Raw genomic sequence first — 14,880 nt, forward strand, 5'->3', positions numbered from 1 at the left:
ATAGTTTTAAATTATTTTTAAAACATTGTAATAAATGATGATGATGATGATGATGATGATGAAACTATCCTATATTGCATTAAATATGTAATAATCTTAAAACTGAGAAAAAGAATAATTAAGAAAAGTTAGGATTCAGAATCTTGGAAAGTTGTACTAACTTTCCTTGTTTCAGGATTTTGATTACTTTCCCAGATTGATTAAAAACGGAAACAAACACTGGAATTTAAAATTTAAGGAATCGGAACACTTTCGCACACAGAATCCTGACAACCAAACATGGTCAAGGAGTAAGAAAGAATAACATCATTACAATTAAATATCTTCATCATGATTTACTTTTAATTTATTCTGCCGTTTGTGAGCTGGACCTTCGGATCTTCTGTTCATCAGATAACATTACTGCAAACCTGCAATTAATATAGGAATTAAATAAAAATTAAGATAAGTTGCCAAGAAGAAGTTTAATTCAAATATATTACTAAATAATATTAGAAAATATATGTATATTACTTGATCAGAGCTTCCTGATTTGTGCCTCCATTCGGTATAGGCTCGGACCTTCCGGTTTGCAAATTAACCCTAGAAGCTGGCTTGCTCAACAAATTCTCCCCAATTCTCACCAACTCATCCAAATTCGCCTTCGTCGTAACATCAATCGAGGAGGCCGACCCCGTCAGCGTCTCATCCTACATGAAAAGCACTCTATTAAAATACGAGTCTCATTTTTATATTAATTTTATAATAAATGATAATCAAATGAGCTAGTGGAAATATAAAAGCTGAAATTAGATAGTAGTATTTTATTAACAATGTCCATTTTTGGTAAAATCAGATATTTAATGATGGACGAAGAAAGTATTTACTTGAACGCGGAGGTAGTTATCTTCGGATTGAAGTGACTGGAAAACGACTTGTAAGAAGTAGTCAACCATATCTTTATTAGACTGGTTGTAAATGTCGATCACCGGTGAGGAATTCCCCTGAACCAACCAGCTGAAGATGCCCCATTTCGCCGCCTGCTCCGCCGTGTATTTCTGCTCTTCCTTGTCGGCGCCGGTGCCCAGTGAGATCACTAGCAATTTGTCGAAGTTGAGCGGCTGAACCGGGAAGTAATCTGGGAAGTTTCTCATTGTTTGTTTCATGGCTTCTCTGATTGCCACTAATGTCTAAGAATTAAAAAAATTTCCAGTTTTAGACATAGTTTGGTTGATTATTGATGATAAAAGCAAAACTATGTACTATAATATAAAGAGAATAAAGTACTAAATAGAAATAAAAAATAAAGTAAAATAAGAAGATTAAATGTAATGTTTTTGTGCAGAGAAGAAAATGATTTAAGTAACATATGACAACTAGGATAGGACGAAGGGAATAATAAGTATATACCGGGTTGTTAGCAGCTACACCTCCGTCGATGAGATGGAAATCCCAGGACTGGCCGGAGGCGTCGGAGTTTGTGAAATGATGGGCCGGAAAGAAGGTTGGCGCGGCGGAGGTGCCGATGCATATGTCCGATAATAGTGCATCTATGAAAGGTGAATTCTTCACCTGCATATTAGAAATAAATGGTCAGTCAACAATTCCATTTGTAAAGGTTTTGACTTTTTGAAAGACAATTAGATAATATAAACAATAAATTATTGCTACGTTGATAAATTCAATACTATTATATCTACATATACATCTCATGGTACGCAAACTTGATTATCAACTAATTAATTTACTTTATAATGCTTGGATTTCAATTCAAATTAAAAGTTAAAACACACCTAATTTCCTTCTCTTGATTTAGCTCTTTATACATCTACATTTGTTACATCATAATCCATTGATTATATGTGATATGTAACAATTAATTTCACTATCATAGATCACAACCCTATCTATATATGGTTACACTAGGGTGAGACTGACTTCCTAATATAAAACTAAACAATATAATTCGTTGGATTCTAAAACAAACGGTTTAGATCTATAATTTGTGATATCATTATAGTATATATTTTTGAATATTATCATAAGGGCGATATGGGCAAACAATAAAATACGAGAGAGATAGAGAGTCCGACCTCATAAGAGGAGAAGATAGTTGGCTGCATTAACTTGATGTCGAAGGTCGGGATGACAACGTCGGTTAAGGTGTCATGCAACCGGCTCTCTCCTAAACCATCTCTCAACAATTTGTGTAAGTACTTCCCATCGTATTTGGGTCCTCCCAATTGAGCAAGCGTGCTTCCAAACGATCCAAAGGGCCTACAAATAAATAAGTACTATCCCTTTTCAATATTCAAAACCCTAAATAAAAATAATAACTTAGAGGAAATAATCATACTGTGGAAAGATCTGAGGCCCATTGTTCACGTAAAATGGAACAATATCTTTAGCAGCGTATAACGGTCTGTTGTTAGCATCTGGTGCTGCCAGCATGGTTGTCATCAGCCCTCCGGTGCTCGTTCCGGCTATAACATCGAAATAGTCGACGATTCTAGCATCTTCGCCATCCAATTTCTGATCATCGATCCCAATTAAACGTTGTACTATAAGTTATACGCCAAACAAAAAATAAATAAATAAATTGCACACGAACGTGAGTTTACCTGGAGCTCGGATTCGAGAAACTCAAGAATCTTGGCAGGGATGATGCCGCGAATTCCGCCCCCGTCGATGCTAAGAATTGTGATTAGTCTTCCATTCGCTGGGGGAAGTACTTTTCTGAAGGAAGATGATGATGCCAATGCCATTGAATTGAATGTCAAAGTACAGGTCTCTTGTAATTTATTTAAATTGCTTTTCTTGATTATGAAATTATCACAACTCAGGGGTTTATATTTATAGAGGAAATCAAATGATCTAATTAATTAGGAAACTTGTGCAAGAAATCATGACCCCCCACGCTTCGACATTGACACGGTTAGTTTCGGATAAGTAAGATATATTAGTGGTTCCATCATGTAAAAATGTAGATAAACAATTGCAATTATTAAATGCTAATACATGAATAATCACGTTTCTTGGGCAGCTACACGACTGTCGAAGGTTGACTTGGTATATTTGTAGTACCACTAAATTTGCAGGTGAGTTCAATCTGATAATTCCAGATAGGCTTCTCTAAATTGGTCTTAAATTGATTTATTCGCTACAAATTGATCAATTTGTTTATGAATTTCTCTAAATTTGTCTGTATGACTCAGTACAATTACTTCATTTGTTCAAAACGAAAATATTTAAATTGTATTGGGTTACACGATCTCTGTGACTTATTACAATTAATTAATTTGTTCAAAATGAAAATTATTTAAATTAGGAGTATTGGGTTACACGGCCTGTGTGACTCAGTACAATTACTTAGGTTTATTTGATGATGTTTGGCATGGTAGCTAAGAAACTCTATACCACTATTGAATTCATGTTCAGCTTACAATATCGGTAATTTAGTCTGTCAATTTGATTTATAAATTTTATTATATGATTCATAGTTTTTCACGTTATTCGTATATGTCATTTTACATGGGGGACCGTGATTAGCACTCATTTGAAATGTTGACCTAATTAATTAAGATAATAATACTAATAATGTGATCTTACTGGCTAGTATTTGAATATGATATCACAAAATTTTGATCATAGTAAATTAATAATTAATGTCACCACCTTAATAAATATCTATAATCGAGATCGGTTCTCGGTCAATATTTATTCCATCGACTAAAAATAGTAGTACTACAATTTCGGATAACGCGTAGTTAATTACATATATTAATGCAAAATGTCTGACAAGTCAAACTGTAAGAAGCCCGAGTTTCTTCAGAATATAATTAATTAATTTATGATTAAAATTACAAAACTAACTTTCTAAGCATTTTTTTCTTAAAAAAAGGCTAAAGATATTTTTTGGTGCAATTATGGACACTAATTTTATATTTCTAAATATTTTACCAACACTTAAAAAAATGTCATGGTGTCCCAACTAAAATTAGGGAACTTAAATAAAAGAATTGTTATTAAAACAAAAGTTTAAGTTAATTTGTCTTCAATTTAAGGACGCTTTCTTTTGCGTCCTAAATTATTGTTATTTTTTAAAATTTTCCAACGCAAGTAATTACATCTCTATTTTGATAAATGTTTTGTAACGATCGCTTAATCCATTAATTACGAGTGAATGCTACTAGGAGTACTACTTATCGATTAGCTTATTATTCCGACGACCAATTTAAATCGTAGTAGTAATATACAAGGAAGCAACTCAATTCAGCCCAAAAATAGTGACCAATAAATTCTTTATGTTTTATTTTAGTGGAACGAAGAACTAGGATTTGGTCGTCTAATTAACTTCTTTATGTTATATTTTATTGGAATTCGTGCATATCAAATGTTATACTACTACAACATAATTTATGTGAATTAACTAATAGAACAAATTTCCAGGATTTCACTTTCATCCTTCCACGCAATATTTTATTTATGAATAAAATGGACATATATTGTACATGTGAGCATACATAATATTGATGTCACATTCAAACAAATTACTATACGTAATATTGTACATAAATTGTACATGTAAGCATACATAATATTGATGTCACATTCAAACAAATTACTATACATTAACCCTTACGTCACGGAGTAATACATACCAAATGCGTCCTAAAATAATTAAATAACCCAAAGCAGAATAGCTTAAACTCCTACTTAATTCCCAAACCAATACAAGTTATTATCCACAATATATCAATTATGAGGTCCAATCTAGTTCTTGTGCTGTGATTTCGACAGCCGGAATTTATGTTCATCCGAGAGCATTTTTGCAAACCTGCAATAAATAATCACAAGGAAACAAGAAATCAAAAAAGAAAATAGATATCATATGTAGCTGGAAAAAAGTGAAAAATAAAGTAAATTAGTTACCTAATCAAAGCATCCTTATTTGTGCCTCCGCAAAGAGCAGGCTCAGAATTTCCTGTTTGCAAATTAACACTTAAGAAAGGAGAGTGCAACAAACCTTCCCCGATTCCAACCAGATCCTTCAGATTATCCTTCGTCGCGATGTCCACCAACGAGCTATCTCCGGTTAAATTTTCAGCCTGTGCAGTTGTTACAAAAATCCGAGTTGCATGTTACAAATGACGCACACAACAAAAGCAATATATAGCAGAGATAAAACTAACGTGAAAAAACCTAAAATGAGAAACAACAAAAATATGCATTATAGAATTGTTCGAAGTTCGAACGAATTAGAATTAATGCGATTAGTATTTTCTCTGACCTGAATGCGGAGATAGTTCCGTTGACAAGTTTGAGCGTGAAACATGGTTGATAAGAAATAATCTACCATGTGTGTGCTTGCTTGGTTGTAGATATCAATTATAGGTGTGGAATTTGGTTGAAGGAGCCAGCCCAACACGCCCCATTTCGACGCCATTTTTGCTGTGTATTTCTCTTTCTTCGCAGAGCCCGTGCCCAGCGATATCACCAGCAAGTTTGCGCAGTTCAGAGGTTGAGTCGGGAATAAATCATCGCTTCTACTCACCACTTCATTTGTCACTTCACTCACCGCCACCAACGTCTGCATTAATATTTTGTTTCCATCTTAAAATCAATCGATGATAACAATACTAGCCCGAGATTTATATAGTGATTTTGTTTCGGCCTATTTATATGGATGGGTCAGTTACTAATATTTAGCACACAGTTGGCGATCCTATACCGTAAGGGGAGCGGATCCTCTGCTGTGATTAAATCACAGCAGGGCATGCTATGGTAAAAAACGTCGTCGTTTCCTTCCAATAAAATAATGCATTTTATTTAGTTTTTAAATCCCTCCAAATCTGCCAACAAACCAAAAACGTAGATACGCTTCTTCCAATATATCAATTGCCAAATATTTCTTTTCCCTCCCTTTCTCTTTTTGCGTACAATGGAAACAAAGAATCTCTTCATCTTCTTTCTAATCTGCTTCTATTTGTTTTACGCCGGTTGTGGAGAAAATTAATCACTCTTCTCTGTTATCTCACAGGTATGAATTTTTTTCTAATGAATGTCGTGTGCTTCATCTAATATTTTTGTTATTCCTGTTTCATTTTATGAACTGATGGTATTTAAATATTTTTTATTCCCAAGACTTTGTGGGATGTATTGCTTTACTTCATGAATATAATCTTAGTTTTACTTGTTATTTGAGCTTGCCAAATATTGAAAGTACCGAACCATTGTTGCTTTTTTCACCATTTAATTCCAAGAGAAAAAGTGAGATAGGTTAAAAGAGTTGGAATTTATATTGAAGTTGAACAAGTTGAAGAAGCAAAAGTTAATCTCACATATATTATCATTGATGTTTCCATCTGCATAAAAATTTCCCATTGCATATCATCTAATATTTTCATATTTTAGTGGCTATAACAGAGTTTTCCAACAACTTTTTCACCGATGAATATGAGCTCTGATTCTGATTTCAAGCCTAGAATCGATATGGAATTTGATAGCTTAGATGATGCTTGGATGTTTTGGGTTCAATATGAGGGAAAAGTTGGCTTCGGAGTTCGGAAACATTACTTTAACAAATGCAAAAAAAACTGATCGAATAACATCATATAAATATGTTTGTTGTAAGGAAGGTGTCCGTAAAGAGGACAAAAGGGATTCTTTGACGCTCCATCCTCGACTTGGGACTCGAACAAATTGTCAAGTAAGGTTGGGGGTGACCTATGTGAAGGGTATATATAAAGTAAATGAGTTTAAGGAAGAGCATAATCATCCCCTCTACATTCCTAAGACAGTACATATGTTATCTTCTCAACGCCGCATTACTGAAGTTCAAGCACATGAGATTGATTTAGCCGATGATGTTGGGCTCAGTGAAAGTGTTTGATGTGTTAGACGTGAAGTTGCTTCCTGAGAATTATATTCTTAAAAGGTGGACAAGAGAAGCTAGAACTGGTGTAGTCCATGACCATATTGGTAATGAAGTTGAAGAAGATTCTAAATTACAAAGTACTAAGCGGTATCGGAGACTATGTCAAATTCTTGTAAGGTTGGCTAATGAAGCTTCTGTCCATCAACCCACTTTCACCTTGGTGAATGAAACAATGTCGGATCTATATAAAAAGGTAATGGAAATGCGTTTATCGTAAAAAGATCAAGAATACAGTGACAATGTGAATACCTCTTCAACGGTCTCTTCTCTAATGGCATCAAAAGGATTCAAGAAAAAAATTGATTTATATGTCTTGCAGTACTATACAGAGCTCTGAAGGTACATCTAGTGCTAACTATCAATATCGAGATGGAGATCGAGATCATTGAGATGTCTTGAATGCCTTGCAACACTATACAAAGCTTTGGAGGCACACCTTGAATGTAGTTTTTGATAAAATAACATCTCATGCCTTTTGTTTGATAAAATAACATCTCATGCCTTTTGAATAAGTATTTTCAGATTAGTCATGTTTCAAAGTATATATTTTTGGATTGTTTTTATATAATTAGTTTTGCCAGTGTTGTTTTGAGAAATGAGAGCATAGATATTCCCTTTAAAGCATTTTTGGATTGTTTTATCTGATTATATTTGCTGATGTTTTTATCTAATTATTTTTAGTTTGAGGAGGTATTCTTTTTGTCTTTGCCGTAGCCATGTTTGTTGTTGCCTTTAAAGATAAAAAATTGAACTAATACTAACTATATCAGCAAATATTATCTACAATGCATAATCTGTCAAAGCAATTAATGCTCATCAAAAATTTAGTAAAAACTGAATTACTACTAAGTATATGTAGCCAATCTTATCTATAATGCATAAGCTGTCAAAACTATTTTATACTCATCAAACAATTATTAGATACAAAGCAAGATATATGAAGTAAACTTTAAGTTGCTAAGATCAAAATTAAGATTTTGAATACAGCACCAAGTTTTCAATTTCCCAACTCAATTCACAATAAGTATCTTCTCTCTTAGTCATTTCATCGAGCAATTGATGGGTGTTCTTTAGCAAAATTTTGGTAAAAAATAATTTGATGCCTCCAATCAGACAGGGAATGCAAAATATATACAGTTTATGTCCATAAATAGATGGAAGAAAGAAATCGTACCACGTTTTTTGCTTTGTTGGCAGATTTGGAGGGATTTAAAAACTAAATAAAATGCATTATTTTATTGGAAGGAAACGACGACGTTTTTACCACAGCAGACCCTGCTGTGATTAAATCACAGCAGAGGATCCGCTCCCCTCATGGAAAACGAACTCATCATTCGAGGTGAAAGAAAAGAGGGATCAAGAAAACTGCACAGTCTAGGACCATCAATGTCATCAATAAATGCTGCCTGAACGCTAAAATAAAAAAGAAAATATTGGAGTAAGTAAAAGACTTAAAACTTAAATTAAAATTAGCACCAACTCTTATAAAAGCTTAAATAACCACGGCATATACTTCTATATTAAATAAATTTACAATTTTAACGCGAAAATAAAATAAAATAAAATACTAAAGTCCCAAAATGGTCCTTAACATATTGCGTTTTTTTGATTTTGGTCCAAAACATTATCTTTTAAATTATTCGGTCCCTCACATTTGAAATCAGATAACATTTGGTCCATTTTGGACGGTTCCGTCAAATATTTGACGGTTTAAATTACCGGGTCACTAATCCGTCACAAATCCGTCACTAATTAGGAGAAACTGATCCGTCACAAATCCGTCACTAACTCGTCACTAACCCGTCACTAATTCGTCACTAATCTGTCATTAGTGATATAGAATTACTCTGGCCCGGTCATGCCCATCTTCATTTTCATGTTTTACCTTGTTAATATAACCCAATAAAGTGGTGGTTTTATTTAACAGTCTAGAAATTCCAACCAGATTAGTAATATAGAATTACTTCCATATCTCTGAAATTTGTTGCCCTAGCACGTAATTCTCATTTGTAAAATCACGCTTCCCTTCTCCATCTACGCGATTCATCTCTCTCCATCTCTACGATTCTTCTCTCTCTCACCATCATCTTCGATTCAACTGTAACCCAGTACCATCTCTGCGATTCCTCTCTCTCCCACCACCATTTTCTGTTCATCTTATACTAGAAGCTGTACACCTTCATCAATTGCTCACCTCTTTAAATCCCTCGGTTTGAGAACCTTCATCAGCAGTTATTTTCTCCAAAATTTATTAACCCATCAATTTACATCTTTAAATTCATATACAAATATTTAGATAGGTTGGAGCCAACATAATTTTGAGTGCTTACCGTAGAAAAATATGCAGTTGATTTCTGAACTTGGAATTTTTGCTTTCTTTGCATAATATATTCAAAATTATATGAATGGTTGTGAATTTGTGAAGCTTGTCTTTGCCAATTGCCTATCATCATTTTATCTTTCTATTTTCTTATTTTAAACACATAGTTTTAGGTAATTAATTGGATTAATTAGGGTAATTAGCGTATTAGTGACGGATTAATGACGGATTTGTGACGAATCAGTTTCTCCCAGTTAGTGACGGATTAGTGACCCGGTAATTAAAACCGTCAAATATGTGACGGAACCGTCAAAAATGGACCAAATGTGATCCGATTTCAAATGCGAGGGACCGAATAATTCAAAAGATAATGTTTTGGACCAAAATAACAAAAACGTAATATGTTAAGGACCATTTTGAGACTTTAGTCAAAATAAAATTATGAATACAATTCATTTTAAACAACCCCTAAAATGGCAGTCCACCTTATCAAAGAAAAATAACCGTTAAATCATACTCCATATAGAACCCAAAATTATAGCCTTAAACCCTAAGCCCTCTTCTTCTCCACGGGGTTTATCCTCCAAGCTGCTGTTTATTACGGTAATTATCTTCTACTCTCTATCATTTAAATCGAAAAACATGCCGGAATTTCTCCTCCATATTTTTCTCATCTGCAACATGGCACCGTGTTTTATAGAAAGAGAGTTTTGCAATAGGATTATCTAATACACTATAAATCTCGTGGATCGATATTTTCAATTCGATAGAGAGAGATATAGTTTGCATAATTCAAATTTGTACAAATTTTGCTTGTAAAAAATTGAAAATGACATCTATTTAAAATTGATGAATTCGTTTTTGGGAGCAGAAGGTAATAATTCTGGTTTAATGAAAATTTAAGTTATTAGGGTGGATGAAAAGTTACATACTTTATAGGAAAAGTTCAATTCATTGAGAAGGGAATTTTTCCAGAAATTAGAATGAATGGGGGTTGTGGAATATGTCTTTTGGCAGAACAAAAAGCATAAGAAGACTCTGTTATACTATAATCCATTAAATACAGATTTGTATTTTCTGGATTGTGCATTGTCACCATTGATTTCCGTTTGCAGCTTCTGTGATACAGGGATAAATTGCCTTTGTCGCTGCCCTCTCGCTCATATATCCGGTGTTGCACTACTGGAAAACCGTAAAGAATGTATGGTTTCAGAAGCTCGTTTACCAATAAATTTCGTCCTTGCTTGGTTTAGGCTTGAGTTAGGTGTTTGGTGGGATTTTATAGAAAAAAATTGATTAGTTGTTTGTTGTGATTATAGTTCTGGCACAGGAGCAATGGATGCCGCTTTTGAAATCACAGCAGCCGGATTTGTACAAGTATGTTCTCTTGCAATATTAATCATAAGTTTTATAGCAAAATTTACTTGAATTTTTTGCTGATTCATATCTTTTCTATCGGCAGGGTGCCTACAGGCAGAAATTGGCTTTGCCTAAACACTCCTTTAGACAAGCTAACTGCTTACTATGGGGAAGATTTCCAGGAAAGCAGCCTTCTGTACCAAGGCAAGTGAAGGTTAAAGCCGTGCTCTTAAAGGATGTAGGCCATTCAGGGAGAACAAAATCAGAATTGGAACACGTTCAGAGGGTTGCTGCAAAGGTTGTGCATTTCTATCGAGTTCCTTTACTGCAGGATAATGAAGCGGCTGAGCTTCTGAAGCTGATTCAGTCTAAAGTTTCGAACCAAATTATAGGCTTGAAAACTGAGCAGTGTTATAATATTGGTGTGGACGGTGATCTTCCCAGTGATAAGCAGTCAGTGCATAGATGGCTGTTGGGGGAAACCTTTGAGCCTGAGAATTTGGGGACTGAGAGTTTTCTTGATGATGAGATGAGAACAAACTCAAGTGTTGTTGTTGTAGAAGTTGGCCCTCGGTTGTCTTTCACCACTGCATGGTCTTCGAACGCAGTATCAATTTGTCGAGCTTGTGGTTTGACGGAAATAAGCAGATTGGAGTGGTCAAGGAGATACTTGTTGTACCTTGCCCCTGGAAATGGTTCGTTGGTAGAGAGTCAGATCAATGACCTTACTGCATTGTTGCATGACAGAATGACGGAGTGTGTTTATAATGAGAAGCTCACATCTTTTGAAAGAGGTGTGGCCCCTGAGGAAGTGCGTTATATACCTGTGATAGAGAAGGGCCGGAAGGCTTTGGAGGAAATAAATGAAGAAATGGGTTTGGCCTTTGATGATGCAAGATTGGCAGTATTACACCAAGCTTTTCATGGATGACATCAAGCGAAATCCGACGAATGTTCAGTTATTTGATATGGCCCAGTCTAACAGTGAGCATAGCAGGCTTTGGTTTTTTACTGGAAAGATTGTTATAGATGGGGAACCAATGGACAAGACTCTTATGCAAATTGTTAAGAGCGCTTTGCAAGCGAACCCGAGCAATTCAGTTATTGGCTTCAAGGATAACTCAAGTGCAATCAGAGGGTTTCCTGTGGATCAGTTGCGGCCAACCCACCCAGGTTTGACATGCCCACTGGATATGAGTGCTCGTGACCTTGATATCCTGTTTACTGCTGAGACCCATAACTTCCCTTGTGCCGTGACCCCTTACCCCGGTGCCGAGACAGGTAGGATCAGAGATACACATGCAACTGGTAGGGGCTAATATATTGTGGCATCTACAGCTGGTTACTGTGTTGGGAATCTAAATATTGAAGGGTCGTATGCTCCATGGGAGGATCAGTCATTCACATATCCTTCAAACTTGGCTTCCCCGCTTAAGATTCTCATTGATGCTAGTAATGGTGCATCAGATTATGGAAACAAATTTGGTGAACCATTGATTCAGGGCTACACCAGGACTTTTGGAATGAGGCTGCCAAATGGGGAAAGACGAGAATGGTTGAAGCCGATTATGTTCAGTGCAGGCATTGGGCAGATTGATCATAGCCACATATCGAAGGGTGAGCCTGAAATTGGTATGCTAGTTGTCAAGATTGGAGGGCCAGCCTACCGTATTGGAATGGGCGGTGGTGCTGCATCCAGTATGGTTAGTGGCCAAAATGATGCTGAGCTGGATTTCAATGCTGTACAACGTGGAGATGCAGAGATGGCACAACAGTTATATCGAGTTGTTTGTGCTTGTATTGAAATGGGAGAGAACAATCCTATAATTAGCATTCATGATCAGGGTGCCGGGGGGAATTGTAATGTTGTCAAAGAAATCATATACCCAAAGGGTGCTACCATCGATATCAGGGCAATGGTAGTAGGTGATTACACTATGTCATTTTTGGAGATATGGGGTGCAGAGTACCAGGAGCAAGATGCTATTTTAGTGAATCCTGAAAGCCGTGACATTTTACAGTCTATATGTAAAGGGAGAGAGTCTCGATGGCAGTCCTTGGAACAATTAGTGGTGAAGGGCGGATCACTCTTGTGGATGGCTTAGCTATGGAAAAATGCAACTCAAATGGACTACCTCCTCCACCGCCTGCTGTGGATCTTGAGCTCGAGAAGGTACTTGGGGACATGCCCCAGAAAACTTTTGAATTTCATCAAGTTGCTAATGCTCCTCAGCCACTTGATATTGCTCCAGGGATAACTGTTATGGAGTCTCTGAAAAGAATATTAAGGCTTCCTTCTATTGCTTCAAAACGATTCCTGACTACCAAAGTTGATAGGTGTGTGACAGGGCTTGTTGCACAACAGCAAACTGTGGGTCCACTTCAGATTACTTTTTCTGATGTTGCAGTAATTTCTCAAAGCTATACTGGCATTACTGGAGGGGCTTGCTCAATTGGGGAGCAGCCAATCAAAGGTCTTCTGAATCCCGAAGCTATGGCCAGGCTAGCAGTTGGAGAAGCTTTGACAAATCTTGTTTGAGCTAGGGTCACTTCTCTCTCAGATGTGAAGGCGAGTGGCAATTGGATGTATGCAGCTAAGTTGGACGGTGAAGGGGCAGCAATGTATGATGCTGCTATAGCTCTTTCAAAAGCAATGATCGAACTTGGCATTGCTATTGATGGTGGAAAGGATAGTCTTTCTATGGCTGCTCATTCATCTGAAGAAGTTGTCAAGGCTCCTGGAAATCTAGTTATCAGTACTCATGTCACTTGTCCCGACATAACTAAAACTGTGACACCAGCTTTGAAGCTTGGTGATGATGGTATTCTTCTCCACATTGATTTTAGTGATGGAGGATTGCTAGTAAGTGTTCTTGAGATGCCATTTGCCGGAAACTGTGGCATTCACTTGGATTTGACTACTCCTGAGAGCTGTAGTGTATCTGAAACACTCTTTGCCGAGGAGCTTGGCGTCATAATTGAGGTCAGTAAAAGGATGTAGGTGTGGTGACAGAAAAACTCGCGGGTGCTGGAGTATCTTCCTTTATCATTGACGAAGTCACATCCTCACCCATAGTTGAGCTAAAGATTGATGGTATCTCTCAGTTGACTGAAAAAACATCTGAGCTCAGGGACCTGTGGGAAGAAACCAGCTTCGAGTTGGAAAAATTGCAAAGATTGGCTTGTGTGGAACTTGAGAAAGATGGCCTCAAGAGTCGCCATGAGCCTTCATGGCGTCTGTCCTTCACCCCATCATATACAGATGAGAAATACATGAATGCTACTTCAAAACCAAAGGTTGCTATCATTCGTGAAGAAGGGAGCAATGGTGATAGAGAAATGTCTGCTGCTTTCTTTGCCGCAGGTTTTGAACCTTGGGATGTCACTATGTCCGACCTTCTTAATGGATGCATCTCATTGCATGACTTCCGAGGTATTGCATTTGTTGGAGGATTTAGCTATGCCGATGTACTAGATTCAGCGGAAGGCTGGACAGCTTCTATAAGATTCAATAAGCCTCTACTAGCTCAATTTCAAGAATTCTATGAGCGGCCAGAAACTTTCAGTTTGGGAGTTTGCAACGGATGTCAGCTCATGGCTCTTTTAGGGTGGGTTCCAGGGCCTAAAGTTGGAGGTGTTCTTGGCAACAATGGGGATCCATCACAACCGAGGTTCATACACAATGAATCAGGACGGTTTGAATGCCGTTTCTCAAGTGTGAAGATTGAAAATTCACCAGCTTTGATGCTGAAAGGAACGGAGGGTAGTACATTGGGTGTATGGGCAGCTCATGGAGAGGGAAGAGCTTATTTCCCAGATGATGATGTTTTCAACAGCGTACTTCAAGCTTGGTCCCCGTGAAATATTGTGACGACGATGGGAAGCCCACGGAAGTGTATCCTTTCAATGTGAATGGTTCTCCTTTAGGCGTGGCAGCCATATGTTCCCCAGATGGTAGGCATCTTGCAATGATGCCTCATCCGGAACGCTGCTTCTTGATGTGGCAGTATCCTTGGTATCCCACGAGCTGGGACGTCGACAAGAAAGGCCCAAGCCCGTGGCTACGCATGTTCCAAAATGCTCGGGAGTGGTGTTCATGAGCTTCGTTGAGTTCTTATTCCTTAAATGATCGAATACTCATTCGTTGTGGAGTATCTGGGATTTGTAACAGTGAAATGTGTTTTGCTTAATGGTGAAGTGGTGATCTGTATAACTTTCATATTTCTCATATTACAAAAAATAGAGAAAATTAAATTAATACTACTAATTAAAAAAATTTCTTGTA

At 36.7% G+C, this 14,880-nt stretch overlaps 2 protein-coding genes and 1 pseudogene across 2 annotated transcripts; 1 reads left to right on the forward strand and 2 right to left on the reverse strand.

Moving 5' to 3' along the window:
- Window positions 1-166: 166 nt before the first annotated feature.
- On the reverse strand, window positions 167-2,786 carry LOC121752416 (patatin-like protein 1). Its single transcript, XM_042147483.1, has 7 exons — window positions 2,601-2,786; window positions 2,336-2,511; window positions 2,073-2,256; window positions 1,390-1,551; window positions 867-1,169; window positions 514-689; window positions 167-410 (listed from the first exon to the last, which is right to left on the reverse strand). The coding sequence occupies exons 1-7, from the start codon at window positions 2,742-2,744 to the stop codon at window positions 347-349; spliced, it is 1,209 nt and encodes a 402-aa protein (XP_042003417.1). The 5' UTR covers window positions 2,745-2,786; the 3' UTR covers window positions 167-346.
- A 1,966-nt stretch (window positions 2,787-4,752) lies between these two features.
- Window positions 4,753-5,425, reverse strand: LOC121751783 (patatin-like protein 3). The gene is made up of 4 exons (XM_042146577.1): window positions 5,270-5,425; window positions 5,006-5,087; window positions 4,912-4,963; window positions 4,753-4,816 (listed from the first exon to the last, which is right to left on the reverse strand). Exons 1-4 carry the CDS (start codon window positions 5,423-5,425, stop codon window positions 4,753-4,755), a joined length of 354 nt encoding a protein of 117 aa, XP_042002511.1.
- A 4,305-nt stretch (window positions 5,426-9,730) lies between these two features.
- LOC121753313 lies at window positions 9,731-14,871 on the forward strand (annotated as a pseudogene).
- The last annotated feature ends 9 nt before the right edge of the window (window positions 14,872-14,880 follow it).

This window comes from Salvia splendens, chromosome 10 (genome assembly GCF_004379255.2).
Source record: "Salvia splendens isolate huo1 chromosome 10, SspV2, whole genome shotgun sequence".
In the NCBI taxonomy this organism is placed as follows: Eukaryota; Viridiplantae; Streptophyta; class Magnoliopsida; order Lamiales; family Lamiaceae; genus Salvia; species Salvia splendens.